This window comes from Centroberyx gerrardi, chromosome 20 (genome assembly GCF_048128805.1).
Source record: "Centroberyx gerrardi isolate f3 chromosome 20, fCenGer3.hap1.cur.20231027, whole genome shotgun sequence".
NCBI lineage: Eukaryota > Metazoa > Chordata > Actinopteri > Beryciformes > Berycidae > Centroberyx > Centroberyx gerrardi.
The window spans coordinates 7,914,794-7,941,218 of record NC_136016.1 but is presented as its reverse complement, the minus strand read 5'-3'; the positions used below and the strand labels follow the sequence as shown (position 1 = coordinate 7,941,218).

The 26,425-nt window shown below is 42.5% G+C and overlaps 1 protein-coding gene across 1 annotated transcript; it reads left to right on the top strand.

Annotated features, from left to right (window-relative positions):
• pax2b (paired box 2b) lies at nt 1-24,960 on the top strand. Its single transcript, XM_071907696.2, is given in 14 exon segments — nt 1-49; nt 709-711; nt 1,900-2,065; nt 2,963-3,160; nt 6,823-6,902; nt 7,041-7,160; nt 13,605-13,780; nt 15,966-16,080; nt 16,260-16,262; nt 21,159-21,295; nt 21,297-21,414; nt 22,679-22,780; nt 24,449-24,535; nt 24,839-24,960. Coding segments are annotated over 14 exon segments (1,470 nt in total). The 5' UTR covers nt 1-6.
• Nucleotides 24,961-26,425: the final 1,465 nt, after the last annotated feature.

Sequence of the window (26,425 nt, the reverse complement as noted above, 5' to 3'; positions counted from 1 at the left end):
TATCCAATGGATATTCACTGCAAAGCAGACCCCTTTTCAGCGATGCACCGTAAGTAGCATAACCTGAGTTTGTGAGATGGTGCAGCTTGCATGTAAGCGGATAATAATGTGAGCTTTTTTGCACAGTTATTACAAAGGCCTATAGCCTATAGCGGATAGCACAGCAATGCTTTCACTCCCAACGTGCATCTTTGCGCATTAAAACAGACAAAGTTACAGGCTACTAAACAGACATATAGGCTAGCAGGGAAAAACATGAAAGAGCAGGGCCGATAATGAAATATTTCCCTCATATTTCACACTTCACGCCTTATGTCTGCATGTTTCAGCTAACCTGCTAGTAATAATGTTCTCAATAATATCATAAATGACTACACTACTCTAATGCACACAGCTGAGATTAGCAGAATTTAAACTTGTGAAAGTAAACAAAGAACATGCGTTGGCAGGTACTCAGTAATTTACAGTAGTCCATCTAGCTCACCACTATTTACCGTGGAGCCTCCGCACAACGGGTAATAAGCAGTCAGGACTCATTAATAACACATTTATAATTCAAATAATTCAAATAACAGCCAGCTTGGTAGTCTGTTTATATCGCAGATCCAACTCGAGGCCAAATTTTGTTTACTTGTAATTTAGTGAATGTATCTGAATAATTGATGGCCTCTTCATTTACTACATAATATGTAATATGAGTAATCAAAGCTCGTTCAATTATTTACAATTACCGTGCAAGGAAAATGAAAGAGCTTGCAACTTAATAGCCAACCTGAGCCGTGGACTTGCTAAGAAAATGTAACCCTTGTGTTTTGACTGAGGGTGTGAGGCTGTAAGAAACTTTTCACTATTAGAGTCTCAGTAAAACTAACAAATGATTAAAAATACATTTCTCCCATGATGTAGGCCGATCTACTCTTAGTTTTGTGTATAAGCTGAATTTATAGGCTATTGTAGCACAAAATGCAGATATAGTCTGAAATTAAAATATAGGCATGCTGCATAATTCACAGTGTTCTACCCCAGAATATTTCCTTTCTTTTTATTTTAATTTTGACATTATTTTAATAATGTTTTTATCAATAAAAACGTTGAGGTTGGAGATAAATCACCTAGTCTTAAACATAAGGGCAGAAAAAAAACAGACCAACAACCTACACAGGCACTCAGACAAATAGGCCCATTCATAGTCCAACAGCTGTCAAAATGCCCTTTTATGCTTTATCATAAAAAAACTAGGAAACATGCATTTGTCAGGCCAAGTCTCCAGTGTTGTGATAAGCCTGGTGTCTGGAATTCACTAATATAATTTGCCACCAAAACTCCCATATCCACTAATTTTCTGGGGGCAAAGTGGAGCAATGAAAGATGATTGGCAAGAAATTATTATTTGGTCAATGGGGTAAATTATGAGACGGAGGTCAACAAACTCAAACAGAAGAAGTAGTCTCTTTGGTTAGTGTAGTGGTAAACAACCCAATTATTTGTTAAAATTAAATTTTAAAAAAATACAAATAAAAAAACTGGAAAATCAGAATTAAGAAACCAGTGTCCTTGTAAAGAAAAACAAGGAAAAAAATGATAATAGGCTACTGTTGATTTGCAACATTTTCTGCATTCTAAAGGGTTCTTCATAGCACCATAATTGCATGTATAAAGCCATTGGTGCCATAGAGAACCTTTCTATAAGGGTTCTTTGCAGCACCAAAAATGGTTCTGCTCTGCCACAGTACGGATTTTATCGCGTGATATTTTCTCTCCATTAGAATGAAAAACCACCAGACTCGCCTAAACTAAAATACACCCACACCTCTCCGTACACATGACGCCCGCATGTTAACAGACTGTATGTAATGTTATGGGTCTGTGTGTGTGGTGGTGCTGTTGTATCCCACGTAGGGCACGGAGGTGTGAACCAGCTCGGCGGGGTGTTTGTGAACGGCAGACCCCTCCCGGACGTGGTGAGACAGCGGATCGTGGAGCTGGCCCACCAGGGCGTCCGGCCCTGCGACATCTCCAGGCAGCTGCGGGTCAGCCACGGCTGCGTCAGCAAGATCCTGGGCAGGTAGGCACCCTCCGAGGAAAAATATAGTGCCTCTGGAAGTGGTCATATATGGGGTAAACAGTGGTGGGAAGAGGTGGGGTGAACTGTGACCTCCAGGCGGTGATCTGGTCATCAACAAAAATCAGTTCTACTTTCAGAGAAGCATTGATTTATGCTTCTTTTTTTTTATCCTTTAAGGACTCTGTCTTCATATAAATTAAATTAGCTTGATAGGAGTTGCTATGATGTTTACTATGAATTTATCTCATATTATACTCGTGTCAGCCTGAAAATGTGTCTAAACGCTATTTAAAAGTAGGCTATAGGCTATGTATTAAAAATGGGCTATGAGTAAAATGGGTTTTGGTGGGTTTATCTTCCATCACATGAATGGAAATCAAAGTTTGCCTCTAAAAGGATTCAGGAGCTATTTATTGAATTACGACTGAGTTGTATATGTCAGACTCCCGCATTCATGCCAGCACAATATTTATGAAATATTTTTTCCTCCAGTATGAATATGTGTGTTGGGATTTTAGCTGCTGTCAGTCAAAAGTGGACATATCACAAGTTATGCCCAATGTGATTTGGACATAAGCATTAAAGTTTGATGTTTTTGGAGAAGAAAATAAAGTTTGACACCGTCTTAATGGATATTTTCCCGTGGAAATAGCTCACTGTTTAAATATGGGAAGACTACTGGACACATGATTTGCTTAGAAATAATAATAATAGGCTAATAATAATAATCCAGTGTATGAGAGTGCCATTTGGACATCAAATAATACAATAAATGTATTTCTGAACGGTGCCCACCGGCAGCATCAGTCTCAAATAGGCTATTGCACTTTATCCATCACTTCACTGAGGATATTATTTTCGATAAACAGGCATGTATTTTATTCATATTTTTTCCAGATACTACGAGACTGGCAGTATAAAACCAGGGGTGATTGGTGGGTCTAAACCAAAAGTGGCCACTCCGAAGGTTGTGGATAAAATAGCAGACTACAAGAGACAAAACCCAACCATGTTCGCCTGGGAGATCAGAGACAGACTGCTGGCAGAGGGCATCTGCGACAACGACACTGTTCCCAGCGTCTCGTCAATTAACAGGTAAGACACAGTTCACTCAAATTCACCCGTGAAACATCTGGAATGCACTAACTCATACAGCAAAATTAAATTGAAAAAGCGCACTAATTGAAATCCATTGCCGTGCAGTCTAAAAGCCGACGTTTGAATATTCAGATTTTTTTTTTTCGGGTGAAATTTGGTTGATTCAACAAACGGCCGCAGCCTCCATGCAGACCCTTTAATGAAGGGGTCGGAGGGAGCAGATTGGAAATCATTTATCACAGCGGGCTTATCTCTGCTAAGTGCAGCACCCACAGCAGAATATTGTTTGACCAACTTTTTGTTGCCCAGGCCGAGGGTGGTCTCAGAGGTGCAATTCAATCTTTCACAGCCAACTCCCTCAACAATCAGCAGTACATCCAGGACTGAGTGAATCTGTCGAGATGAAAACCGATCAATATTCGGTGACCAGATCCCGTGGCGCTATAAAGCAGGCCAATTTTCTTTAGCACATCTAATGTGTGGGGCTGAGCAGCCTATATAGAAGAACATGCTGCTTCTCTGGGAGATTTTTAAAAGACGTGCCTTGTGTGTGTTGGAGAATAGCTTGACTATAGTTGGTAAAGGATTGACCTAAAAACTGTAAAAATAAATAAATAAAATAAAGATAATAATAATGATATGAAAGGGCTGTGGTGCGACCAAAAACGCTTCTTTTCAATCGGCGATGGCGGCTTTAATTCACTGTTTTTTGCGTGTGTGTATGTGTGTGTGAAGTTAGATCGGGAAAAAAATCACCTTCTATTTATCCATGATATTATTCCTGATTTGAATACTTAAATTCGAGGTGATATATTGTTTTAAATAAATGTTAATAATTTAAAATAATGACGATGGTAAATAACAGTGTAATAATCAGTGGCTAGATTATTGTTTTTTAAAAACGCACTAAAATAGCCACGCACAGGCCAATATACTCTACAGTGGAGCTCATGTTTAATGCTCACACACTGATAATTTATCTACATTTAAAATTCCAAGCACTCAGGTTGGGTGCAACACATCCTTCATTTCCTACAGAAATAAGTAAACAGCAGCACTTTGAGAATGGCAGCCATGCAGGAGCAAGGCTAAAGGAGGGAGCAGGACCCCCTCATCACCCCCCCACCCCCCCCCACCCCCCCTCCCCCACCCCAACCCCCCCCTGCCAGAGATCCCCGGTGATGAACTTTGGTTAAGAGGCACTGTTCCATAGAGCCAGCATCAGCATTACATTTTAATGAGCTGATGGGAGAGCATGGACAGCTTCACACAAGACATCTTTTAAATAGAGAAAGGCTGAAGAAAATTCATTTCATGGTTCGTGGTTGCTTAAAAAGCCCCATTTAAGGAGGCTCAGACACATGTATGTGATAAATTCAAAATGTACATTAATATCATTAAAAGACCCCTATAAAGTTTTTCAATTCTAATTAAAGCGCCCTATTTTGGACTGGGGCAGCCTTATGTGTCTTTGTTTATGTAGGAAATTAAATTACAAAATACAAAGAAGTGTAATTCTATTAGCCAAATATGAGAGCTACTTTGAATTCCTATTATTGCATAATGCTGAATATTTTCCTCCGTGAAGCAACCTTTTTAGCAAAAGAAATGTAAGATTTCAATGTGGTACTTTGTCATTCTCACCCCATTGCCACACACACACACACACACACAAACACACAGGCATTCACATGAGCACACAAAATAGAGCATACACAAAACGATGCAGACGACACAAACGTATTCATTTTGATTTAGCTCAAGCTGAATATTTCAATACATGCTTGAATTTCTAAGGCAGTAGTCCACAAAAATCAATGGAAACGTCCTTAGTGCTTAATTCACTAGCGGGGCCTGGCTCTAGATCAGTTGATAGCACCTCAAGTTGTATTTGTTTAAAGAAACATTAGAGTCAGCGAGGTTGTTTCAGTTCACAGCAGCAAAATAATCGGCTGGGTAATGAGCACGGAGAAGTTTTCACTCCAGATGCTTAAATGGGGCTCGTCTCTCACAGGAGGGGTGTTTCCCAGTAAAAGACGAGTCAGAAAAAGGTAAGGACCGGAGCCAAAGCCTTTTCCAGATGGATGGCTCTGACCGGGGCCAGCAGTGGGTTTCTGTGGCAGACAGTCTGACCTCAGGACTGTTGACAAAAGAGGATGCTCTATTTAAACACCTTTCCCCTGCATGCATTATTAAATGCTACAGAGATAGTGTTGTACCGTGTGTCTGGGCCACCACAAGGTATTACCATCAAGTAACGCTACCCCCCGCTACTAGACATACAAAAAAAAGGTCCTCAATGGCGCTCAATACTATTGATTCAGAAGTAAAGCAATTTTAATATTTCTTCAGGGGATTTTCAGCAACAGCCAAGTCATTAATTCATTCTCCCAAATTGCTTATTCAATATCAAGAACATGGATACCAAATAAAGTCTTTGAATTTATGTAGCACACACAAGTCAAGGGGTCGAATAACTGTTGTGGAGAGAGAGTGAAAAAAAAAATTAAAACATCAATATGTGCTCTCTGGAAACCTTGTTGTTAGGTAGCTTTGCCCCCCAGGAGAGCTTTGACAGTGTTAGATATATTCCTCCAAACCCCTCCGGCACCCACAATAATATCAATATCCAGATCATCTGATGTATCTCTGGGTGATATGGTAATTCCGAGGACAAAAACAACAAGAGGAAAGTATTATTGGTTTAAAATCCTAATCCGGGTGGCAGGATCTTTGAAACCAGAGCGGAGCAAGTGCGCATTTTCCATCTAAGGAAATAAAAGAAGCGAGGAAATAATAGCAAAAGAATCAAAGCTGCGATGTGCTCCGAAATAAACCAAACCACAACCGAGGTCTAAGCTCCAGTCCTTACCCGACCTCTCCTGCCCGTGCTCTAAAATAGCCCCTGTGTCATACATGATGAATAGTTTTAAAGTTTACAAATTATTGTGACAGCTCCCTTTCTCCCCAAGTGCCATTCAGATTAAAGGAATCTAATGCTGGCGTAAGCTTGTGCAAGGCAATAAGGAACTATTGCTTTCCTGTCACATATAATTTATAGCTTTCTATTTGCATCTGTTTGCCCGTGTGACTAATCCCCAACTTTTTCTCCCCAAGCCCCGATCAATACAACCTCATCCGCATTGGCACTTGGGGCTGCTGGTTCTACAGAGATGTTTGATCTGGGAAGCAAAGGGCCAGCAGTCGCAGATCGCCCTACGAAACCGCTCCATAGTGGGAGAGAGGGAGGGAGGGAGGGAGGGAGAGAGGGAGGGAGAGAGAGAGAGAGCTGATTAGTGTGGGCCAGGTAGAGTCAGTGAAGCTGATCATTGAGGTGAATTGATGTGATTTCATGCTTTGTTTGCAAGATCACTCAGACCAAAAGTGCAATGAAGACTTTTCTCTATATCTCACCTTAAAAGGTAGAGCCCACCGAACCGCCGGCTAGATCCCTTCTTATGAATGAGTTGTGTTTGATATCTTAATCATACATACTGTTCTGAATGCGCAGCACGACACTGGTAATCTCTCCATCATGGGGAACAAATTGCTGTGACCCAACAACAGTACATTCAAATTGGAGCCGTCTGGAAATCTTCCAGTGGAGGAAGTCGGTCAAACAAAAGCACCGGTAACATCTGCTTTTCCTTGTTCTGCAGGATCATCCGAACAAAAGTCCAGCAGCCTTTCCATCCATCTCCTGACGGGACGTCCCTGTCGACGCCAGGACACACCATAGGTAATACTGCAGCTCTCTGCATCATCATAACTACTACACAGCCTTCTGACATAATTGTATTAGCTTTGGAACATTATATTGGACATGTTAATTTTAAAATAAAAGCTGGATGATTATAATTTTTTTTCTTTTTCCTAGTACCAAGCACAGCCTCTCCGCCTGTAACTAGCGCCTCCAATGACCCCGTTGGGTCCTACTCCATCAATGGGATTCTGGGTATTCCACGATCAAATGGCGAAAAGAGGAAAAGAGATGACGGTAAGAGAAAGAGATTTTTGCAAGGAAAAGCCATATTGTGCATGATTAGACTCTGGCAATGTAGATACCTAAAATCATGAGAAAAAAAAAATACAAACACATGGAATATTTTCACTCAAAATGACTACGCTGTAAAAACACCTCGCTGAACTGGCAACCAGAGCTTTAAAACTCGCTTTTGTTCCCGAAGATGAGCGTTATAAAACACCTAAATCTGAACTCTGCTATACTGGTGTGTCAATCTGGCAAGGAGTCTTTTGATTTGAAGACACGACCTCCGCTGTTGTCTCCTGCAATTAATCTTTATGGAAGTGATTAAGGGGCTTTAGATAATTACATGTCAAGATGATGTAGCCAACCACCCAGGTCAGTCAAGAAAGCACTATACCTCCGCGGAAGGCTTTTCAACAAAAGTGCCTCCACTTCTTCTGCTGAAGTGGTAGGTTAGTGGATATAAGGAGCCTGAGGCGATATAGATTATTGGTTCTGTAAGCAATAGGCTTCCTTAATGTCACTACATAAGGAGCTGACGAGAATAGCTAAACAGATGCGCTCGCAGCCCTGCCATGTTACGAGGCGTGTGCGGTGTGGAGGGACGGCGAGGCTGCTGGAAAGGGGGCAGTTATCTCAAACAGGGTAGGCAATGAGTGCCTTATTTCTGCAGTGCTTTGGAATGAGAGCTAATCAGGGCACGCCAGCAGTTTACATAGCGTTTTCTTTGTTCTGGCATTTGTGAGAAGCGCGGGGTTTGCGGGATATTGAGTGGAATTGATGTTTTATGTGTGTGCAGGGAGGGAGGGATGACTAATGACCTGTCAGAGGTAGATTTCCTGGCAAAGATATAAAAACCAGCATGACGTGGACATGGCAAATGACATAATCAAGTCTCTCCCTGTAAGAGATGCAATCGCGAGGCATAATGCAAACGTCTGGCATTTTCAAGAGTTCATTTTCAGTCATTCTAGGACCTCTCATATTAGCCAGGGTGTAATGTCTAGTCACTGAATGATAGAATGCACACATTTCTATGCAGATTGCTACTGAAGGGCAAAGAGGTATTAAAGGGCATGGAGAGGAGTAAGGTATGTGTGCGTGCGAGAGAGAGAGAGAGGGGGGGAGAGAGAGAGAGAGGGAGAGAGAGAGAGAGAGAGCCTGTTTTGTGGAGGTCTTCTAGGTGACAGCCCCATGTTTCTATGGCTATTCAGTCTCAAATGATTCCCCTGATGTGCTGCCATTTCTGTGATTTAGGTGCTCGGCCAGCATTACGATGAAAGAGAAGAAAGCTGTGTGTGTGCGCACGAGTGTGTGTGTGTGCCTGTGCCTGTGTGTGTGTGTGTGTGTGTGTGTGTGTTTGGGTAGGACTTGTGGCGAGGGTGGGGGTCGCTGTGGTTCTTATATACTCTCTCAACCTCCCCGGCCAGTTGGTACCCACCTGGAACCACAGGGTCAGGGATACTTTATCTTTCCAAAACATAAACCCCAGGCCTTGGCCGCACACACACAGCATCAAAACAGTGCTTCAAAAACAATGTCTCGCCTCGAGCCACAGTTTGTAAGAATAGTATATTACATACAGTGTTACCCTCTAGATAGCGTTGTCCTATTGCTATCTACTCTTAAAGCGCACCTCACCCAACGACGACCTGTATTCGTGTTTGTCAAGATTCTGCGAATGATCCGTCGAATCGCTCTCTAAAACCGACTAGTTTGAATGCAAGCGACGTTCTGCAATTGTGCTAGTTTGGGCAACCATCATGGTTTTTTATAGTCATTTTCGGTTCATGGCAGATCATTATTTTCTTCCCCAACTGAAGTCTGCGTTTCAGGATTGCCTTGTTTGTTATTCAGACTTATTTTGCATCGCTCAGTAGGCAGTAGTCTATAGTCAGTTAATGCCTGGATTAAATTTCCCCACAGCACAGTAGCTTGAGAATGCCTGAGCCCTATTTAACTTGGTAAGCCTCATGATGATTATGGCACAAGCAGTCATTATCAAGGGTTGAAAACATGAGCAAAAATGAGCGAAGGGAAAGGAGGGGAGGGGAGGCGGCGTGCAGCACGGCCCCAGCGAAATGGATTGGCTGTGCAGCCCGGAGTATTTGTTTTAGGCAGCGCCGTGGCTCTCTGCCAGCCGGGCAGACAGCTCCTAAGTTCCAAGTCAGCAGTGCCCTTAAAAAAAGGTCCCCATTACAGGAGGGATGTAGAGATAATGTAGTGTGACACACGTTATGTACACTGGGTCTCGGCAAGAGGAGCTTCAGGGACACAGGTGTCATAAGACCCATTAATCTGCTATTGTCACGTGTTATTGCAAATTAAAAGTAGCATGTTACACTTGGCAGCTATTGTTGCCGATGGAGTGGGGGGGGGGGGGGAGTGAGAGAGAGAGAGGGAGAGAGAGAGAGACCCCTCGAGATGGTGTCTTCGGTGACCATGGCTGTCCGCGCGCTTTACAAAGTGACATATATGAGAATTTGCAATTCTGCAGAGAAAAGCTATTACCTCACAGATTAACATCCAAGTACCCCCCCCCACCACCCCACCCCCCCACCTTCACCCCCCCACCCTCATCCCAACCCCGCCACCCCCACTGTTTCTGACACTATAGGGTTCAGAACAGACAAAGGAAATAGCTTAAGGCGCTTCTCTCCTATCCTACCAGTGAAGGAATTGGGTGACATAACAAATATTTTCAAAGCTAGGGGAAATTATACACAGCAGCAGGTATACATTGCAGTATTGATTTACTATTGCTTTTGTGAATGGTCTTGTTCAAATTCTTGCTATTAGTGAATATTCTACCAAGCTGGAGACTTGACTTCAGCAGATAGCTTGGAGGTTTCTTGAGAACATGCAACGGCCAAAGGAGAGAATGATGATCCACGAAGTGTGTCCGCTCTTTCAAAGTCATATCACACGTCCTTTCAGAGTCACCTACAAATTGCACAATCAGAATTGTAGACGATTCTTAATTTCAGCCATTCGAAAAGCTCTCTGCCTTGTGTCAGGCTTTCTTCTTGATTTATGAGAGAAATACCAAGAGAGAAATTTCATGATAAGATGATCATCATATATTTCAAAAGCCAACAACAATAGCCAGTGGCAGTCAGGATGAATGTGATTCTGTGCTTCAGTAGCTGTTGAATTAATTATTTCTCATCTCTGAGCGTCATGAGGACTGAACAGTGAGTAGAGATGAGTGATGGAGCAGGCCAGCGTCGCACCCCGCTCCGTGTCTCAGCATCTGTTTGGGGGAGAGGGAGAACCAATACAGGAACTCAGTTCACAACATAATGTCAGACAGGCAGCACCTAACTGCACCTCCAAATTAGATTAATAAAGCCTTTAAAAGCCCGGGAACATCACAGCAAATTAATGGCCTTCAGTAAGTGATGTTACCGCCTCTCCATACTGTCCCTCTCTGAATCTCACTAGCAATCACTGTTCTTATCCTTGTTTTGCTGCCTGAGACTGAGCGTGCAGAACACATTACATTCCAATGACAGTATTTCATTTTGTTTACATAATCAAAACATTCAATTAGAAGAATGCATCTGAGTTCTTCCAATTTGATGCAAATGAGTGTTAATTTGATTTCATTTAGGCAAGAATTGAATCAGGCGGGGAATTATAGAGGTGTATTACAGCAAAATACATAACAACGTGTTAAGGGAACAAGAGCATATGTATGCTGACATGTTATTTAAACACGGAGCAGACGAGAGGAATAAGCTCATTCATTTGAGAGGGGCTTTCATGACCTCGAGGTGCCAGCTCACCTCCCTGCGCCTCTAACAAGAACGTGGAAGTTCACTTAACTTTTTTATTCTCGAATGATTCTTTCCCCCTCCATTCAGGTCATACTTTTGGAAACTACTATTCAAGCCTATAGTCATACTCAACCAGCTCTTCATTCATATGCCCGATGTTAATTATTCTGTTTTGTTTGGCAGGCAGTCAGTCAGTCAGTCTCACTCCTAGACCCAGAATTGTGTTGGCTAAGCCTCCTGCTAGGGGTCGTGACCTCCGGGTGCCAGACCCGCAGAGAGGAGTCTGCTTTATAGAGCTGGTTATCTGATCTGATAGAGGCTGCTCCCTCGTTACCGGAGTGTTAATACAGACCGATGTCAAGATGAATACACTCAACTCCGGCGATGATCAATAAACGACCACAGAGCGGGACAACCGCGTAACACACCAACAAAGCCACTGTGGTCAAAGATTATTATCACTGTTGCATAATGGGCAGATTTGGAAATGTCAAAATAATGGAGATCAGATCTCAATAGCAAATGTCAGTCGGCGTGTGTGGATGTGATTTCTTTTACTGGCTATATGATATAAAGTGCTTAGACATTTTAAGGATGCGTAAAATTGATTTATGTACCTTGAGGAAGCATAATTACATGGCTACATAAATGTTCTAAATGTCACCAGGCCCTTCATCAGCAAAATATGGTCCTTGCAGAATTGTCATAGGTGCAATATATGGGAATTACACATGTAATGGGACTGCTAGCAAGGAGGGCAGTTGGGACCGTGTCCTTAATTTGAGCAGGAGGAAGAGTGTGTAGGTTGACCCGGGATGGGTTGTCTTGTGTGTGGGAAGTGTATTCCATAGTGGTGAATGACAAATGTGGGGGTATTGATCATGCTTGCTGCTCAGGCCGGCTGATGGAAAGTAATTAATGAGTCTATTTGCTTTGGTACCAAGGAGAACAATTGAGTTTGATAAAGTGACAACCAGCTGCTATAGGCGAGGGCCCCCATTGTGGCTGTCCAGAAAACTTGCCTGTTCACAGATATGTGGTCATATTATAATGTTCAACTGACAGGAATGTAGCTACGTGTATAGATGAGCCACAGTTCAGAAAAACAAACAAAAAACAAACATTGCAGTAATCTTTTTTGGGCCTGTAGCAATTGTACTAAACCATGCAACTAATCATACTCTGACAAAGTGTAAATAATCATATTAATTTGTACAGTCAAAACATGTCCAAAGTAAATCAGGGTTATCAATAGTTAATAAGCTATTGTTTGCAAACTTTTAGCTAATGTATTGCGGGGCAACATGCACACTCACACGCGCTAGAACACACACACACTCACACTCACGTGCGTGCGCATGGGTACACACTCCCGAGTCTCTTTTATAGCTCCTTTACGTTTAGTTCTTCATGGGAGTCAGGTTCATCCTCTGGCCTCAGCCTGTGAAAAAAGGTCAAGCAGTAGAATAGAATGGCAATAACCCTCCCAAATGGTACTATCACAGAGACATGATTGATCAATTGAATTCCATGGCAGAGAAAAATGTGGGATTAAGTAGAGTATTATACGCACAATGAGTTGAGGCATGATGTTCATTTCAAGTTCATTTCAGCTCCCTCTTGCCACCAGATCAGGCAATCAATAGGGGCCTTGCATATCATATATCACCACTCTCCCAGTGAGGAGAGAACATAATCTGCTGCAAATTTAGAATGACAGATTTGTAAGGGAGCTGAGGCTTTCTGGGATCCGGGGAGGAGACCTACAGACACAGCCACTGCAGCCGGGGAAAAAGGTGGGGGTGTTTGGTAAAGGGGCTGGGGGTAAGGCCGGGGCGGAAGGCAGAGAGGGAGGGGAAAGAGGTAGGAAGGGAGGGGTGGTTCGGGGGGTTTCGGCGGGGTGGTCTGTAAAGGCTTTAAAGCATCGCGCACAAGTGACAAAGGGAAAAGCTAAGGCATCCTTCTCCCAACAGTGGGGTAATCAGGTCAGGAGTCAGGAGAAAATGCCTGTGTTTGGAGAGCCTGTCCCTGGGAGAGATGATTGAACTAGACTGTACAATTTTATTCAGCCTCTTGTCCTCCACCGCTGTTGCCAAATGGAACCGTACTCACAGAGAATGAAAGCAGTATTAAATTGTGAAAGGGAAATTGTGCTTTTAAAACACCGCTCTTGATTTCTGTGAGAGGAGGAGGAGGGAGGGAGGGAGGGAGGGTGGCGATGGTGGTGGTGGTGGGGGGGGGAGAAAAAGGAAAAAAAAAAAAAAGCAAATCCTCCGCCTGGAATAAAAAAGGCACTATAATAGGCTAGCTGCCGCTTTCATTAGTATACATGGTTGCCACAACATGTATATATTTGCAAGTGATGGTAATCCATCAATTACCACGGGGCTTTCACATCATGATGGTGTTAATACTGTGGGGGGGCGCAGGTTCCCGGGCAAAGGAAAAGCTTGTGAGATGCACTGTAGCCAGTGGCTCACCACAGCCATTAAGATGTGTTGAAAAAAAAACTGTTCCTTACTGAATCTGCACTCCATTCCTACATCTATCCTCCTCAGACCCCCACAGTGGTGGTACAGAAAAAAAAGCCATGAGGAGAATATAAAGTACATAGCTTGAAGTAAAGGCCAGCTTCCAGGGTCAGCATCTCGATTGTTGCTCTCTCTTCTTGTAGATGGTTCAGATGGTTCTGGCCCAAACAGTGATTCTCAGGGTAGTGTGGAGAGTTTACGGAAACACCTGAGGGCAGATGCCTTCACTCAGCAGCAGCTGGAAGCTTTGGACCGGGTCTTTGAGCGCCCGTCGTACCCTGACGTCTTCCCCACATCGGAGCACATCAAACCGGAACAGGTTAGTAGCGCCCGCACCCCGCCGCCTCCGCCTTTGTTCACATTCACACCCCCATAATTGTGCATGCGATACTGTGCCAATTTCTGCTGAAAAACTCAAGCATCCCCAAAAACATATCAAGACGAGAAAAGCTAAATAAACAAACGTGTGAGTCAAGCAGTAATTTCGCTGGATTACAAACCAGCATGTATAATGCTGGAGGGATCACCAGGAAAACTCCCACACAGTATTGATTTTGTGATGAAAAACACATTCCTTGTATCCCCTATAATTGAGAATAACAGTAAGGCAACATGAAATTAATCAATACCTAGATTTTTCTTCATTTCTGCTGTGTTATTCAACTGTTTTCTCGCTCTTGTTTCTTTCCTTATTCTGACTGAAGCAGTGTGCAAATCTGCTTTTACTGTAAGATGTTTATGAAATGGATATATGAAATGCAAACATTGCAAAAAGCCTTCACATTTGCCCGCAAAATGAGGATTTTTCTACTCACTACTACTATTCTTTCTGATATTAAACCACACTCGCCACCACCTATCCATCATCATTCCAAAAATTAAGAGGCATTTGGAGAACAGCCACCCCCACGACAAAACGACAGCCAGAAACCTTATATGTACCACCTCTTATTAAAAGCTCTGGGCTTATTACAATGGATAACCTTTATTTACTTTCATTATACTATTAAACAACAAGAGACTATTAATTTCTCCCATGAAACTACAAGTCGGACCCATAAAGCAAAAGCAATCGCCTAATTGAGTTCATTTTAATTTCTCTCCAATCGGGGCGAATTACGCAGGTGATAAATCAGTGGGACAGGCCTCACCTCCAGAAGAGGGCCTAATTTGCAGCTAATTACAAAACTGATTTCTACTGGAAGATCAATACCAAAACGAATTGGAAATGACTTGCAATCACGAAGAGCGTCAGAGGGAGTATTAAAAGGCAGAGGGAAAAGGGTAGGACTAAAAAAAAAAAGGGCCAGTAGGAAGAAAAAAAGGAGGCCAGGAACAGTCCAGAAAAATCAGCTTTAATTTAATGCAATATTAATCAGAGCACTTTCCCTTTCATGGGTCCCTCACTTTTTTTTCCTCTGGAAAATGTGGCCCTATTAGCCAGTGTCTGGGTTCTGTAGCGGGGCATTAAAAACCCATTCTGGAGATGCAAAACTCAATGGCTTCACCCCTCCCACACTTCTGCTAGCCATTTGGTCATCCTTTTCAAATCTATCTTTTCAGTTTCCAGCCTCCTGCCCTTTATCTGCATGATAAAACGTCTGTTCGGCGTCTGAAGCCTTCAAGAATAGAGGAAAACATCCGACATTGTGCCAGCGAACAGTTGTAGCAGACAATTAGAGTTTATCGGTGATAGTGGCAGACAAGAGTGGGGTCACAGGCGTCCCCTGTGGGAGCGCAGCCCACTGAGCCACTCAGACACACACTGCGCTCTGGACAAACATTGTCAACACTGAGACTCCGGAAGTCTCATCTCATTAAAAAAACCTGCTAACATCTGCCACGACTGTCCTTAGCTGTTTACAAAAGAAGTGTAGCGATGGAGGAAAAAAATATCTATTTATAGCTGCGTACTGAACAGTGTTAGCAGAGATTATTTTTTATGTTGAATAAAAAAGTGTTTGTATGGATATAGAGCATGAATAACCATAAGAAGAGGAAGTGTTATCCTCTGTTATTTATAAATGGTAACAAGAAGTGCAAGTTGTACAAGTGATTCTATTCAGCGATGAGAGGCAATGAAATTTAAAGGTGGTTTAGACTCCAAATTAAAAGCAAAAAAAAGGTGAATGGTGCCTCTCAAACAGGGCCACATGGTGTGCCTGTAACAAAGCAGAACTGCTTTCTCCCTTGGCTGATCAGGGGTAGGACTGCAGTCAAGCACAAAGGGCCAGCTGACGCCTTGGCTTTTCACTCATCTCAAAATCCCACTTCCTCTCAGACAATACCAAAATACATTCATGATATGCTTGAACTGCCACCCTGCGGCTTCCACACACACACACACAAACACACACAAAGACGCGCACACATACACACACAATGCTCTCATACAAATGTATACGCACATAGGCCTATGTGGAGCGCTTAATGGAGGAAGAGAAGGGAGGATTTCCATCTAGGTTTTGTTTGGTTGTGTAATGATTCAACTGTCCTTTTCCCAGGCTAATGAGTACTCGCTCCCTGCCCTGAATTCCGGCCTGGACGAAGTCAAGCCCAGTTTATCCTCTAGCGCCAACCCAGACCTGGGCCCCAGCGTGTCGCAAAGCTACCCTGTAGGTAAGATCAAGTGCCATACAGTACGCCATTACGCTCCCGAGCCACAGCTTCAGCTGAGGGGATTACTGTTTGGAACAATGTAAAAAAAAAAGTAAAAAGTAAAGAAAAAAAAAACAAAGAATAAGCATGCTGTGCAATTCACAAGAAATATCTGAAAATAAAAGCAAAAAACAAGAAAGTAAGTGTGAAGACTTTTTTAATACTGTTTGACTCTGAGCTGAAAAGGTGGTACAATGATGTGGTAAAAAGCTGTAATGTTAGCAGCTGTCTTCCATCTCGCTTTTGCTGAGCCAGCAGGGCGATAAGAGAGGGGGGGACCAAGCTGTTCAGTCACTGCTGGACAAGGACCTTTGGTGTCAGCACATCAGAACTATGACTGTGTATCAGAGCAAGGTCTTGCAGAAGCCACCAGGAGTGACTGCTCGTTCTGCTCGTTTCCTCCCCGCTGCTCGTGTTGCTCTTGTGATTTGTTCGCTGGGCGTCTTGTGAGACTAAGCAGTTTGTGTGCGCTTTCCAAAACCACCACGAGTAATATGCCTTGGTAAATACGCTTTGGCGTTTCTGCCACCTAACTCTAATACTATGATCATTTATTTCTCCCTGCTATCTCTCTCCCTCTCCCCTTCCCTCTCTCTCTCTCTCTCTCTCTCGTCTTCTACTCTCCTTGTCACAGTTAATGACTGCCTGGCTAATTGAAATATTGTTTCATTGTTGCCATGTTATTACCAAGAAGAAGGTTAAGTTTACTGAAAGTTTACGATTACTGTCGGGGGCCCGAGATTAATATACAGAGCTTTTATTAAAATTCATATAATTATGCAGCAGCCATCAAAGGCAACGAGTTCTGCGTGGGGGAGGACAGGGTGATTGAAAATTGCAGCAGCCCCCTTCTCAAATGATAGCCAAGCAGTCTTATGAGAAAAGAAAGGGCCCTTTTCTCATTAATATGTGGGAGGTAGATTTCCCCTGTAAGGCAGGCCTCGTGAGAAGAAAGGTGTGTGTTTGTCCTTTGTGCACTGATGGTCCTATGAAAGCAGGCCTGGTTCTACTAGTTGACTGCAGGCAGGTGGCTTTGTTTGCACCTGGGATGTTTTAGATGGTGTACGCCTCTGCAGAGAGAGCCACTGAAGGCTTGCCTTACTGCTTTAATATACTGTATACAGGCACAAAGTGAAACATAAAAGAAAGAAAAAACGTGTATTCATATATATATTAATGTGGCGCGGTGTGTATTTACATTTGAACGACATTACTTGTACTGCTTGCTTTTGTATTAACAATTAAGAGTTTTAATTATATTTCCCCCCCATCCTACCCCATGCCCTTTCTATTGCTACATCTCACTGGAGACAGAGAAATAAAATACAGCAGAGGTCAAACTAATGGAACAAACAGCGCTTTGACTTGCAGTTGGTAATTAGTATTTGGTTAGTGGCTCCTCTGCTTGGTTTTCCCTCAGTGGCTGTGTGGATAATAGGTGATATTCAGGTGTGTGGTCTCTCTAATGGCTGAGTATTACAGTTTACTTGCCAGCGATAAGCCTACCAGAGGAATTTTAAGCCATGCAAAAAGTAGTAAATTATCTAGAGCATTTAGGCTGAGATCCAATTTCAAATTAATTGTGCCTTTACGGGGGAAAGAACTGGAGATTATGTTCATCCTTAAAATGTTTTCTAACACCAATTAAAATGCCTGCAGTTATTGATCTTGTTGATTTTATGTCCTGGAATTTGCATAATCTATTAAAAATGAATGATTCATGAAGTGCTCATTGCCAGAGATCGGGATTCTCAGTGAACTGAAAGGCTTGAGAGATAGAAATCTTTTGTGTCCTCTGCTTATCCTATTAGGGCTCAAAAGTACCTGCAAAGCAGGCTCAAATAAGAAAGGGATTTAAGGGCATTGTGCACATCATCGAAATTCAGAGGCAAGAAGCCACTTCCATTAAAACAGTTTTTTTCTCTCCCTCTCTCCTCCACATTAATGCTGTATTACCTACTAAATAGTCCCTCTTACCCCATAAAAACACCAAAGGGTTCCATGAATATGTGGATAGGACAATTGCATATTGTGAGGTAATTTCTATTGTTGATATGGGAAGTAATTTCTTTGATGAATTCCCTTCGAGAGATGGATTTCATCTCAAGTGCTTCTTATTCTTGTTCATTGAAACTGCTTAAAATTCAAATAGTGTGAGCCTTGGGTGAATTTATGAATAGTAGAAGGAGGAGCTCAGAACTTTTTGTGTATTTTGAAAAATAAATGGAGAGATGGCTTCGATACGGCCAATTGTCCACTATTTCTATAGTGAGTTTCTGTATTTCCTGAAATTACTCAGCCCACCTCTGTTTTCTTGATGGTGCTTCAGACTTCGAGCCATCTTCGAACACTGAGCCAATTCCCTTGAGCATTCAACGGGAGTTTTACACATCTCTGCGGAGTGACTGCATACTGAAGGCTCTTTAAACATATTCCCTGCTGGGCCTGTTAATGGGAGTCTCCAAGGGCTTAAAGTCCCTGTGTCAATGACACTTCTCCTCTTCAAGGGCCTTAAGCAGCTGCTTCTGTAGACTCACTTGGTCTTTATCCCTCCCCAACAGTCATTAGAAACAAAAGTTTGGCCAGCAAAGACCGTCATCCAAACTCTTCAACTTAAGATTCAATTAAGGGAGCGGAGTGAGTGCTCTCAGTGTGAACTACACAGAAAGCACCAAGACCTGCCGTTGTCCAGTGAGCAGCGAGCAACGATCAGACAGTGAACCTGCCGTCAGTGATGTGTGGCCTAATGACAAACCACTTGCCTCTCTTCCCACAGGGGAAACTCAGGCCTAGGCTCTGAAATTAATGCTTATTTCGTCTTCACAAAAGCAAACTAACCTTTGAGCACACATTTGATAATGAATGACTTTCAGCCGGTGTTTGGGGAATTAAAGCAATTTGGCTCTCCAAACATTCTTTACTTAGTTGTAATTAATTAGGGTGCAGAGATTTTTGGCTTGTGATAAATTGCTCCATTCTGCATATAGCCTAGAAAATGGAGGTCAAAGATTTTTGGTTGTTGTTGTAGCAAACATGAAGGTGTCCCTGTCATGCTAAATTTAATACTCTTGCAAGCAAAAGAGTCATTCACAAATGACTTTGTTCCTGTGCCAACTAAAAAGAAGGTCACCCGGATTTTTTGTTCGTGTTTTAAGAAACTGAGTTGATGTAAATGCAAGGACCGTACATCAGGTTTGTTGTCACGCTGTTATGGGTTGAGATAAATCTCATGAAGCTTTGTCTTTCAGCAATGTAATCAAGGGTTGACAGGATGTATTTTTGAGGAGGTAAAATGGTTTCAACTGTATGATGCTCCTGCCACTCCATGCAGTGCAAATCTAGTGTGTCCCTCTGGTACTTTATGCTTGTTTGTTCTCTTTCGGAAGTTGTTTTTACTTTCTTTGTCAAATGCCTGCAAAAGCAGAAGTTTCAAACAATCCAGCTAAATCTTTTCTGAAAAAATCAAATATTTCAAGGCACACTAAAGCTGGCAATACTGTATTCCTAGCTCAATAGCCCCTATTACAAGCCACTTCTCAAATTAAGACAGAAATCAACAGGCTTTTGTAACAGCAAACCAAAAAATCTTTGAATTGATTTGTGCAGAGAGGGAAAGGAGGGCAGAGGAAAATAAATAGCTTGATTTGCTGGCGTTCAATCTAAGGGGACTGTCAGTGGAAGCAGACAATATAAAGAAGCCCATCTTTTAATGAGAATCTGGACACACATCTCTGTTGTAAAACAACAATGGCTAGGAAGCAGCTAATGAGGCTATCATTGCTGTACAGAGAGTTCTCCCAACCGGCGCCTCTCTGAAAGAGGCTTTAAAGGGGACATAAAGCAACAGTCACAGAGCAGTTGGCAATCATTGCCAACTGTATCTTGGAATATACAAAAACATGATTTAACAGGGGCTGTGATTATCACAGTCAGCCAGCAAATACTGTAAAAAAGATTCAAGTTAATGGCAAGTTGATGGTTATTTATATTTATTAGCAATGATTTCTGAATGAGTAATACAATACAACCCTTGAAAAAAATGTACATCAATCAAAAAAATAATCAGTGTATCTGTAGCTTTGATAAATCTATGCCCAGTCCTTCACATAATGTATATTTGCATTTTAACATGATGACTCGTGCTTTTAAGAACTGACTGAAATATATGATGATTTTCACTTTGTGGCCAAACCCCAAAGCCAAAAATTGCAAAAATGAATGACCACAAAAATGTATTTTATTATCTTTCTAGCAACTTTCTAGGTGAGAATTTCTACTTCTGGCATTGCAGCTTAGCCATATTTTGAGGAAAGTAACAACCGGATGTAGCTGTTTAGACTTCAGTAAATGCAGCGATCCATTGTGCTCTTTCATCTGTCAGAAGAAACAAGGAATGATGTAACCCAGTTAATGAAGAGGAAAAGTATTTAGCTCTACTTTTAAGAAACATTTGTCTGCTGCTGCCGCTGTTGCACTCATGGAGAAAAGTCTGGATCAGTGCATGATGGGACACTTCTACGATGCTACCACTGTATGCACGCACACACACACACACACACACACACACACACACACACACACATGCACACGTTCACACACACAATCGCCTCCACCCCTGCTGGACCCCCCACCTACAGTACTCCCACGGCTCCCTTTGACTTATGTGCACTGGCTTGTGGCTAACTAATTCTTATTATAAATGAAAGGTCCGGCATGACCTCACTCTTCCTCTGTAAAGCTCTGAACACCGCAGCCCTTCAGTCTCAGCACTTTAACCAAAAGACACATCCTACCAGTCCTGACACAATGCGCCGTTCAATGCTGACATTTGCAAATAATAGAGAAGCGTTTGTTCGGTACGACGCGAGTCCTAATCGTTTCATTTGTCATACTATTGATGGTGACGAATAGAGATGTTCATCATGTTCTCCATATGTTTTAATAACCTATTTATGTGTGGGCTTGCATGTGTGTGTGTGTGTTTATGTGCTCCTATCTCTCATATTGTGTGTATAAGTATCTTTCCATTGCGACAAAAGCCTTCATCCATCCATCCTCACTCTGCATTAAGCAAGAGCCATATGAGGCTTCCATGGCTCCTTTCACCCCCTCCTCCTCCTCCTCCTCCTCCTCCTCCTCCTCCTCCTCCCTGGCAGGTCTGGGCCTTGCGGACCTCCAGGCCCTGCCACCCTGCCTTTTCATTAGAGGCACCAGTCCTTTCATACCCCCCTGGCCCCCCCGGCCCCCATGGCCCCCCCATCCATAGCCAGTATGCTTGCCAGCCTATGCTAGCAGGTACTTCAATACCCAAAGGGCTCATTCCATCCCCCTTAAGTTTTCTGGGGATATTGTACATGAAGAAATTGGATTTTTTTATGTCGATAGCTAAATTTGCCTGTAGTTTCTGCACTCATTCAGATTCATTTCTCAATATTTGGCAAGATAAATTTATTTTGCACTTATAAACTACAGTGTAACAATAGTGTTAAATCCCCAGTATAATATGGATTGTGTGACGATCATCATAGCTATGTGCAAAAGTATATTACAGTGTAGAATGCCATATATTTATTCCTTCATTTTTGAGTATATAGCATATCTCACTGAGACTATGACATTTCAGTCATGGTCATCCAGGCCATCCTGCTGCTTCCAATCGCTTGCAGTTTGCCAGAAAGCCACCAAAAAGGCTACTTAATAATTTTTGAATGAGCATTCATCTTTAGAGATGGTTAGTTGAAAACTGTATATAACTTCTCTGTATCCCTGGACGTTCTTCGTTTATAATGCCAGTAACAGTGGATAACTGCTCATGCCTCAATAGCACAACAGTGTGTCTTGTGGTGTTATGCTGCATTATAGCCACTAGTTCCTCATTAAAGCTCCAATGGCAGATGATTTTCCCTTTGAGCACAAGTGGCCCTCACCGCTGACAATGTGGCGGGGGCCTCTTCCACCCCGGCCCCGGCCAGATTGGGGCTACGTGCGGCGGTCCAAACGTCCCGTAGGCTAGGGAGGACACCCAACCGTCACTCCCAATTACAGAGCTGAATATGGAGCATCTGCACCCGGGCCGAGTGACGCTCTTCAGAGGGGCCAGTGTGCTCGGTCCTTACAGCCTCACTCTGGCCCAGCTAATGGAAAAGAGAGGAGGCTTATGGAGTTCAGCAAAGGGTGCTATATTTAGACAGGTTTGAATGGTGTAATGAGGAGACATACTTATGGGACTGGAGTTCAGTCGCTTCCCCACAGTAGCCTGTCTTCTTCTTTTCAGTTTAGAGAGGCAGACTGGTACTTTCTGCTGCTGACTAACAGGATTAGATCATTCTGTTGCACTAAAGACAGATAATAGGACCACATTGTTTGAATAGTACCTATTACTGGAAAGATTATGAACTATGGTGGTGATTAGTCATGATGTCCACAGTATATGGCATGGGTCGGTCTGTCAAAAGTGGAGTGATGGCAGTATTGTGCATCTCTAGGAGGTGGTTTTGCATTTTATTTAGACTTTTAACACTAAAAGCACTGAAGATGTGTTTTTGTTTTGTCTCTCCAGGTCGAGATATGGCCAACACAACCTTACCCGGGTACCCCCCTCACGTTCCCCCTACAGGCCAGGGCAGCTACCCAACTTCCACGCTCGCTGGAATGGTTCCTGGTAAGTGAGAGAAGACTCCACCGCTTCATATTATCATTAGGGTCTATTTAACAGATGGCGTCGCCCTCAAAAGGAACAGGTGTAGTAGCCGAGAAGCAGAGCGAAGAGACTATAGCGCCGAATTACACAGGGGAGGCAATGAATATTGACCTGTAGAGTAAGAGGCGCACACATCCTTATATTAGCTCTCTGTGTATGATTGGATTAGACAGGCTGAATAAGTGATCAGAGGCAGGGGAGAGGACAGTGTTGCTCTCACCGGCGTCCCTTCCTTCCCACCTTCCTCCCCGCCTTATTGGCTCATTATCTCCCCGCGTGGCCGTTCTCGCCGGCCGTCGATAAACAGCCCTCCCCGGCCCTCTGCGCTCCGGAGCATATCCCTTTCCCCCTCTACTTAACCTGCAGTTCAGGTTCACAGCAAACAGTTAAGGGTCAAAAGGCAGAGGCATGGGAGCCCGGTAAATATTCAAATCACTATCTCTCCGAGGAGGTCAGGCTAGTGTTTCGCTGCCAGACGCGCAGGCAGGATGCAGGTTTGGTGCCGGGTTCATGCTTCTGGAGCCCCACCACCACCACCACCACCACCATCACTTTCACCACACACACACACCGGCAGCACTTTTACTTTGATGTGATTAACCCACGTGGAAAGGGAAACCGATCAAGTGCACAGCTGTGTTGGCATATCATTAACCAATCACACGACCCGTCATAAGCCTTGGGTATTCCCCTTTTCTCCTACATGTAGTGCTGCCATAGTATTTTTTGTTATTTTTCATTTCGGTTCAGTTATGAAACACCAATGTGTCATATTTCTACAAATAGTTAATACAATACAACCGCTGTCAGTAAAAAAAGGAGCTGTGGTAGCAATCTAGTTTCAATGCAATTTTTGTTTACCGCAATTTTTTTTGTAACTTTTGTGTTTGACTAATAAAATTGTTGGAGGGATCATGTGGGTGGCAAGACGTTAAGTCAAACATGCTTTTATTTTCCATTTGTTCTTATGTGGCACAAAGCAAAAGATGAGGGCCTTAATCCCATGGCTAGTGGTTTTGTGTTATAACCCATTCATCCAACACACAACCACTAAGATTTAGTGACAGGCGCAAAACACTGTTAAAGCAAAACCATTTCTCACCAGCTTCATATAAAATCTAGCCTTTATTGTCTCGTAAAAGAAAGAAACGTGTTGAACCAACAGCAATGCTCACTGACATGGTCCAAAGTTACTTCCCGCGCAATGAAATTCTGGTGCACAAAACACCAGACCTGAGAGTGGAGGGGTTCAGATTGAAGACGGTAAAATTCCTCCAAGAAAGGCTGCAAGATTTATTGCGCCGTATCAAAAATGTATGCATGAAACTGTTTAATACCACTCGGTATTTATTAGACTGGTTTGGAATATACTGGAGGATGAAGAATGGGTAGATATCCGTAAATGGGACAGGGAAAGCCGCCTTCAGTGTCGCTTCCTGTATTGTTCAGTGTTGCATAACTTAAGTGAAATGAAAAAGAAATAAATTACTTGCTTGGCTGGCCTCACATAGATGACTATCATTTTCCCCTCAAATTGCATCCTGTTTGAATGACGAGAAATGACTGCATGTGAAAAGGTAATGGTTTGACGCATTGAAATGCTAATTGATTTGTTGTTTTGTTTTTCAGGGAGCGAGTTTTCGGGGAACCCCTACAGTCATCCACAGTACACAACCTACAACGAAGCTTGGCGATTCAGCAACCCAGCATTACTAAGTGAGTATGAGTGACAGCAGGAGATTTTAAAATTTTAAAATTAGTGTGATTTCAAGAAGAATAGCTGTTAATTGTGAAATAATGTGATAGCATACTAACAATACTAATAATAGTAATACTACTGCTACCACTACCACTACTACTACTACTACTATAATATTAATAGTAAATCTTTGGATTAGCTTTGGCTTTAACCTAATAATTTCATGTTTAATTTGGGAAATGGCAGTAAAATATTGTGTTTGTTGTTGTTTCAAATGGCTCGTTCTTCTGTTAACTTTCAGGTTCCCCTTATTATTATAGTGCCGCATCGAGAGGCTCCGCCCCTCCCACTGCTGCCACTGCCTATGACCGTCACTAGTTACCATGGAAACCAAATCAACCTGCAGGACCATGGCCTCAGCCTCCATATTGCCCCGGTGTGAACGGCATGGTCCACTGGACACTGAGCAACTGCGCATAAAATGTTCCCAACTCACACAATGAAAAACTAATGGTTTCGGGATTCCAGAGGACTTCTCTCCTCGCCGGTTTGGACGTTCAAAGTCAAACTCAGACTCTTCAAATCTACAAGACTCAGTATATTATCAGAGACTCTGAAAGATTCTATACACATTAATACTGTGGTAACTGCAGTGGTGAAAAAAAAAAAGAAAAAAGAAAAAGAAAACAAAGTATCAAAATATCCAGAAATTTATTTTCCCCTTGTAGCAGCGTCACAATTTCGTCCCATCATGGATCAATACTGTACATTCCTTTTCTGGACGGATCTCAGCAAGGAAGCTGTCCCAAGCTTAAAGTGTAGCAGCCTTTTCTTCTTCATTGGTCTCCCACTCCACTCAGACGGCACCGCAGTGAGATCCATGCAGAGGAGATTAGCAGCAACACGGGCTGCGCTCAACTTGTTTTATCCATTTGAACATACAGTCACTAGTAACCAACCAAACATCCAGCATGAATAAATCAATTGCTTTGATGCCATGAGAAGATTAGGACATGTTCTCTGTGATACACAATCAAGATGTAAAAATGAAAATGAAATAAATGAAATGAAATAAAGAAACATCAATTTGAAAATAGAGGGAGCCATGACACTATATTATCACGGCCCTCTATTTGCAAGATTTCAAGAAACTAGTAAATATATTCTTAAAATAATTTTTTTATTTCATTTTTATAATTCGTAATGACGTCTTACTAAACTGCAGACTGCTTGACTAGTGTTTTACTATTTCTTATTTGTCAGGATACAAGAGATCATCAGGCAAAAATCTGTTCTTTTTTTTCTTTTTTTTGTTAATTTTGCACTATTTTGGAGGTTTGCAACACTGGAGCGTTATTATGCAGATTATGATGATGCATATTTGCTTTACAGCATATCATGAACCTAACCATGAATCAGTAATAATTCCTGCTCCGAAAAAGGCACTTACAGCTTCAGATGCTGTCGTTCATTTCTCTCACACATCTGTAATTCAAGGCTTTACAACCTGCTGTTTCACATATAACCTGGGAGTTTCATCATGTCACTGCCTTGACGTGCACTATTCTCATTCTCTCGCATTTTTAAGTTGACTTAAGTCTTTGGCATTCAACCACAGAAAAGGATACAACAGCTGTCCCAATTCAAACCAGTATCACCGTTTGTCTAGTTTGATGACAATAGTGTCCAGTCTCAAGTTCACTCTGATTCTGATGACTCCAAAAACGCAAAGAGTTCAGCAAAAAGCAGGGCAAAGATTTCAGCTAAATGCCTTAAACATGTTTCCCTCCCAGCATCGGCTCCCTCGCATGTTTTAGGCCGAGACTTTGTGTAATTTGTTTGAAACGACATCAAGCTGGAACGATGGTTTCTTCTTCACCTGTCACACCATAACTGTCAAGTGAATG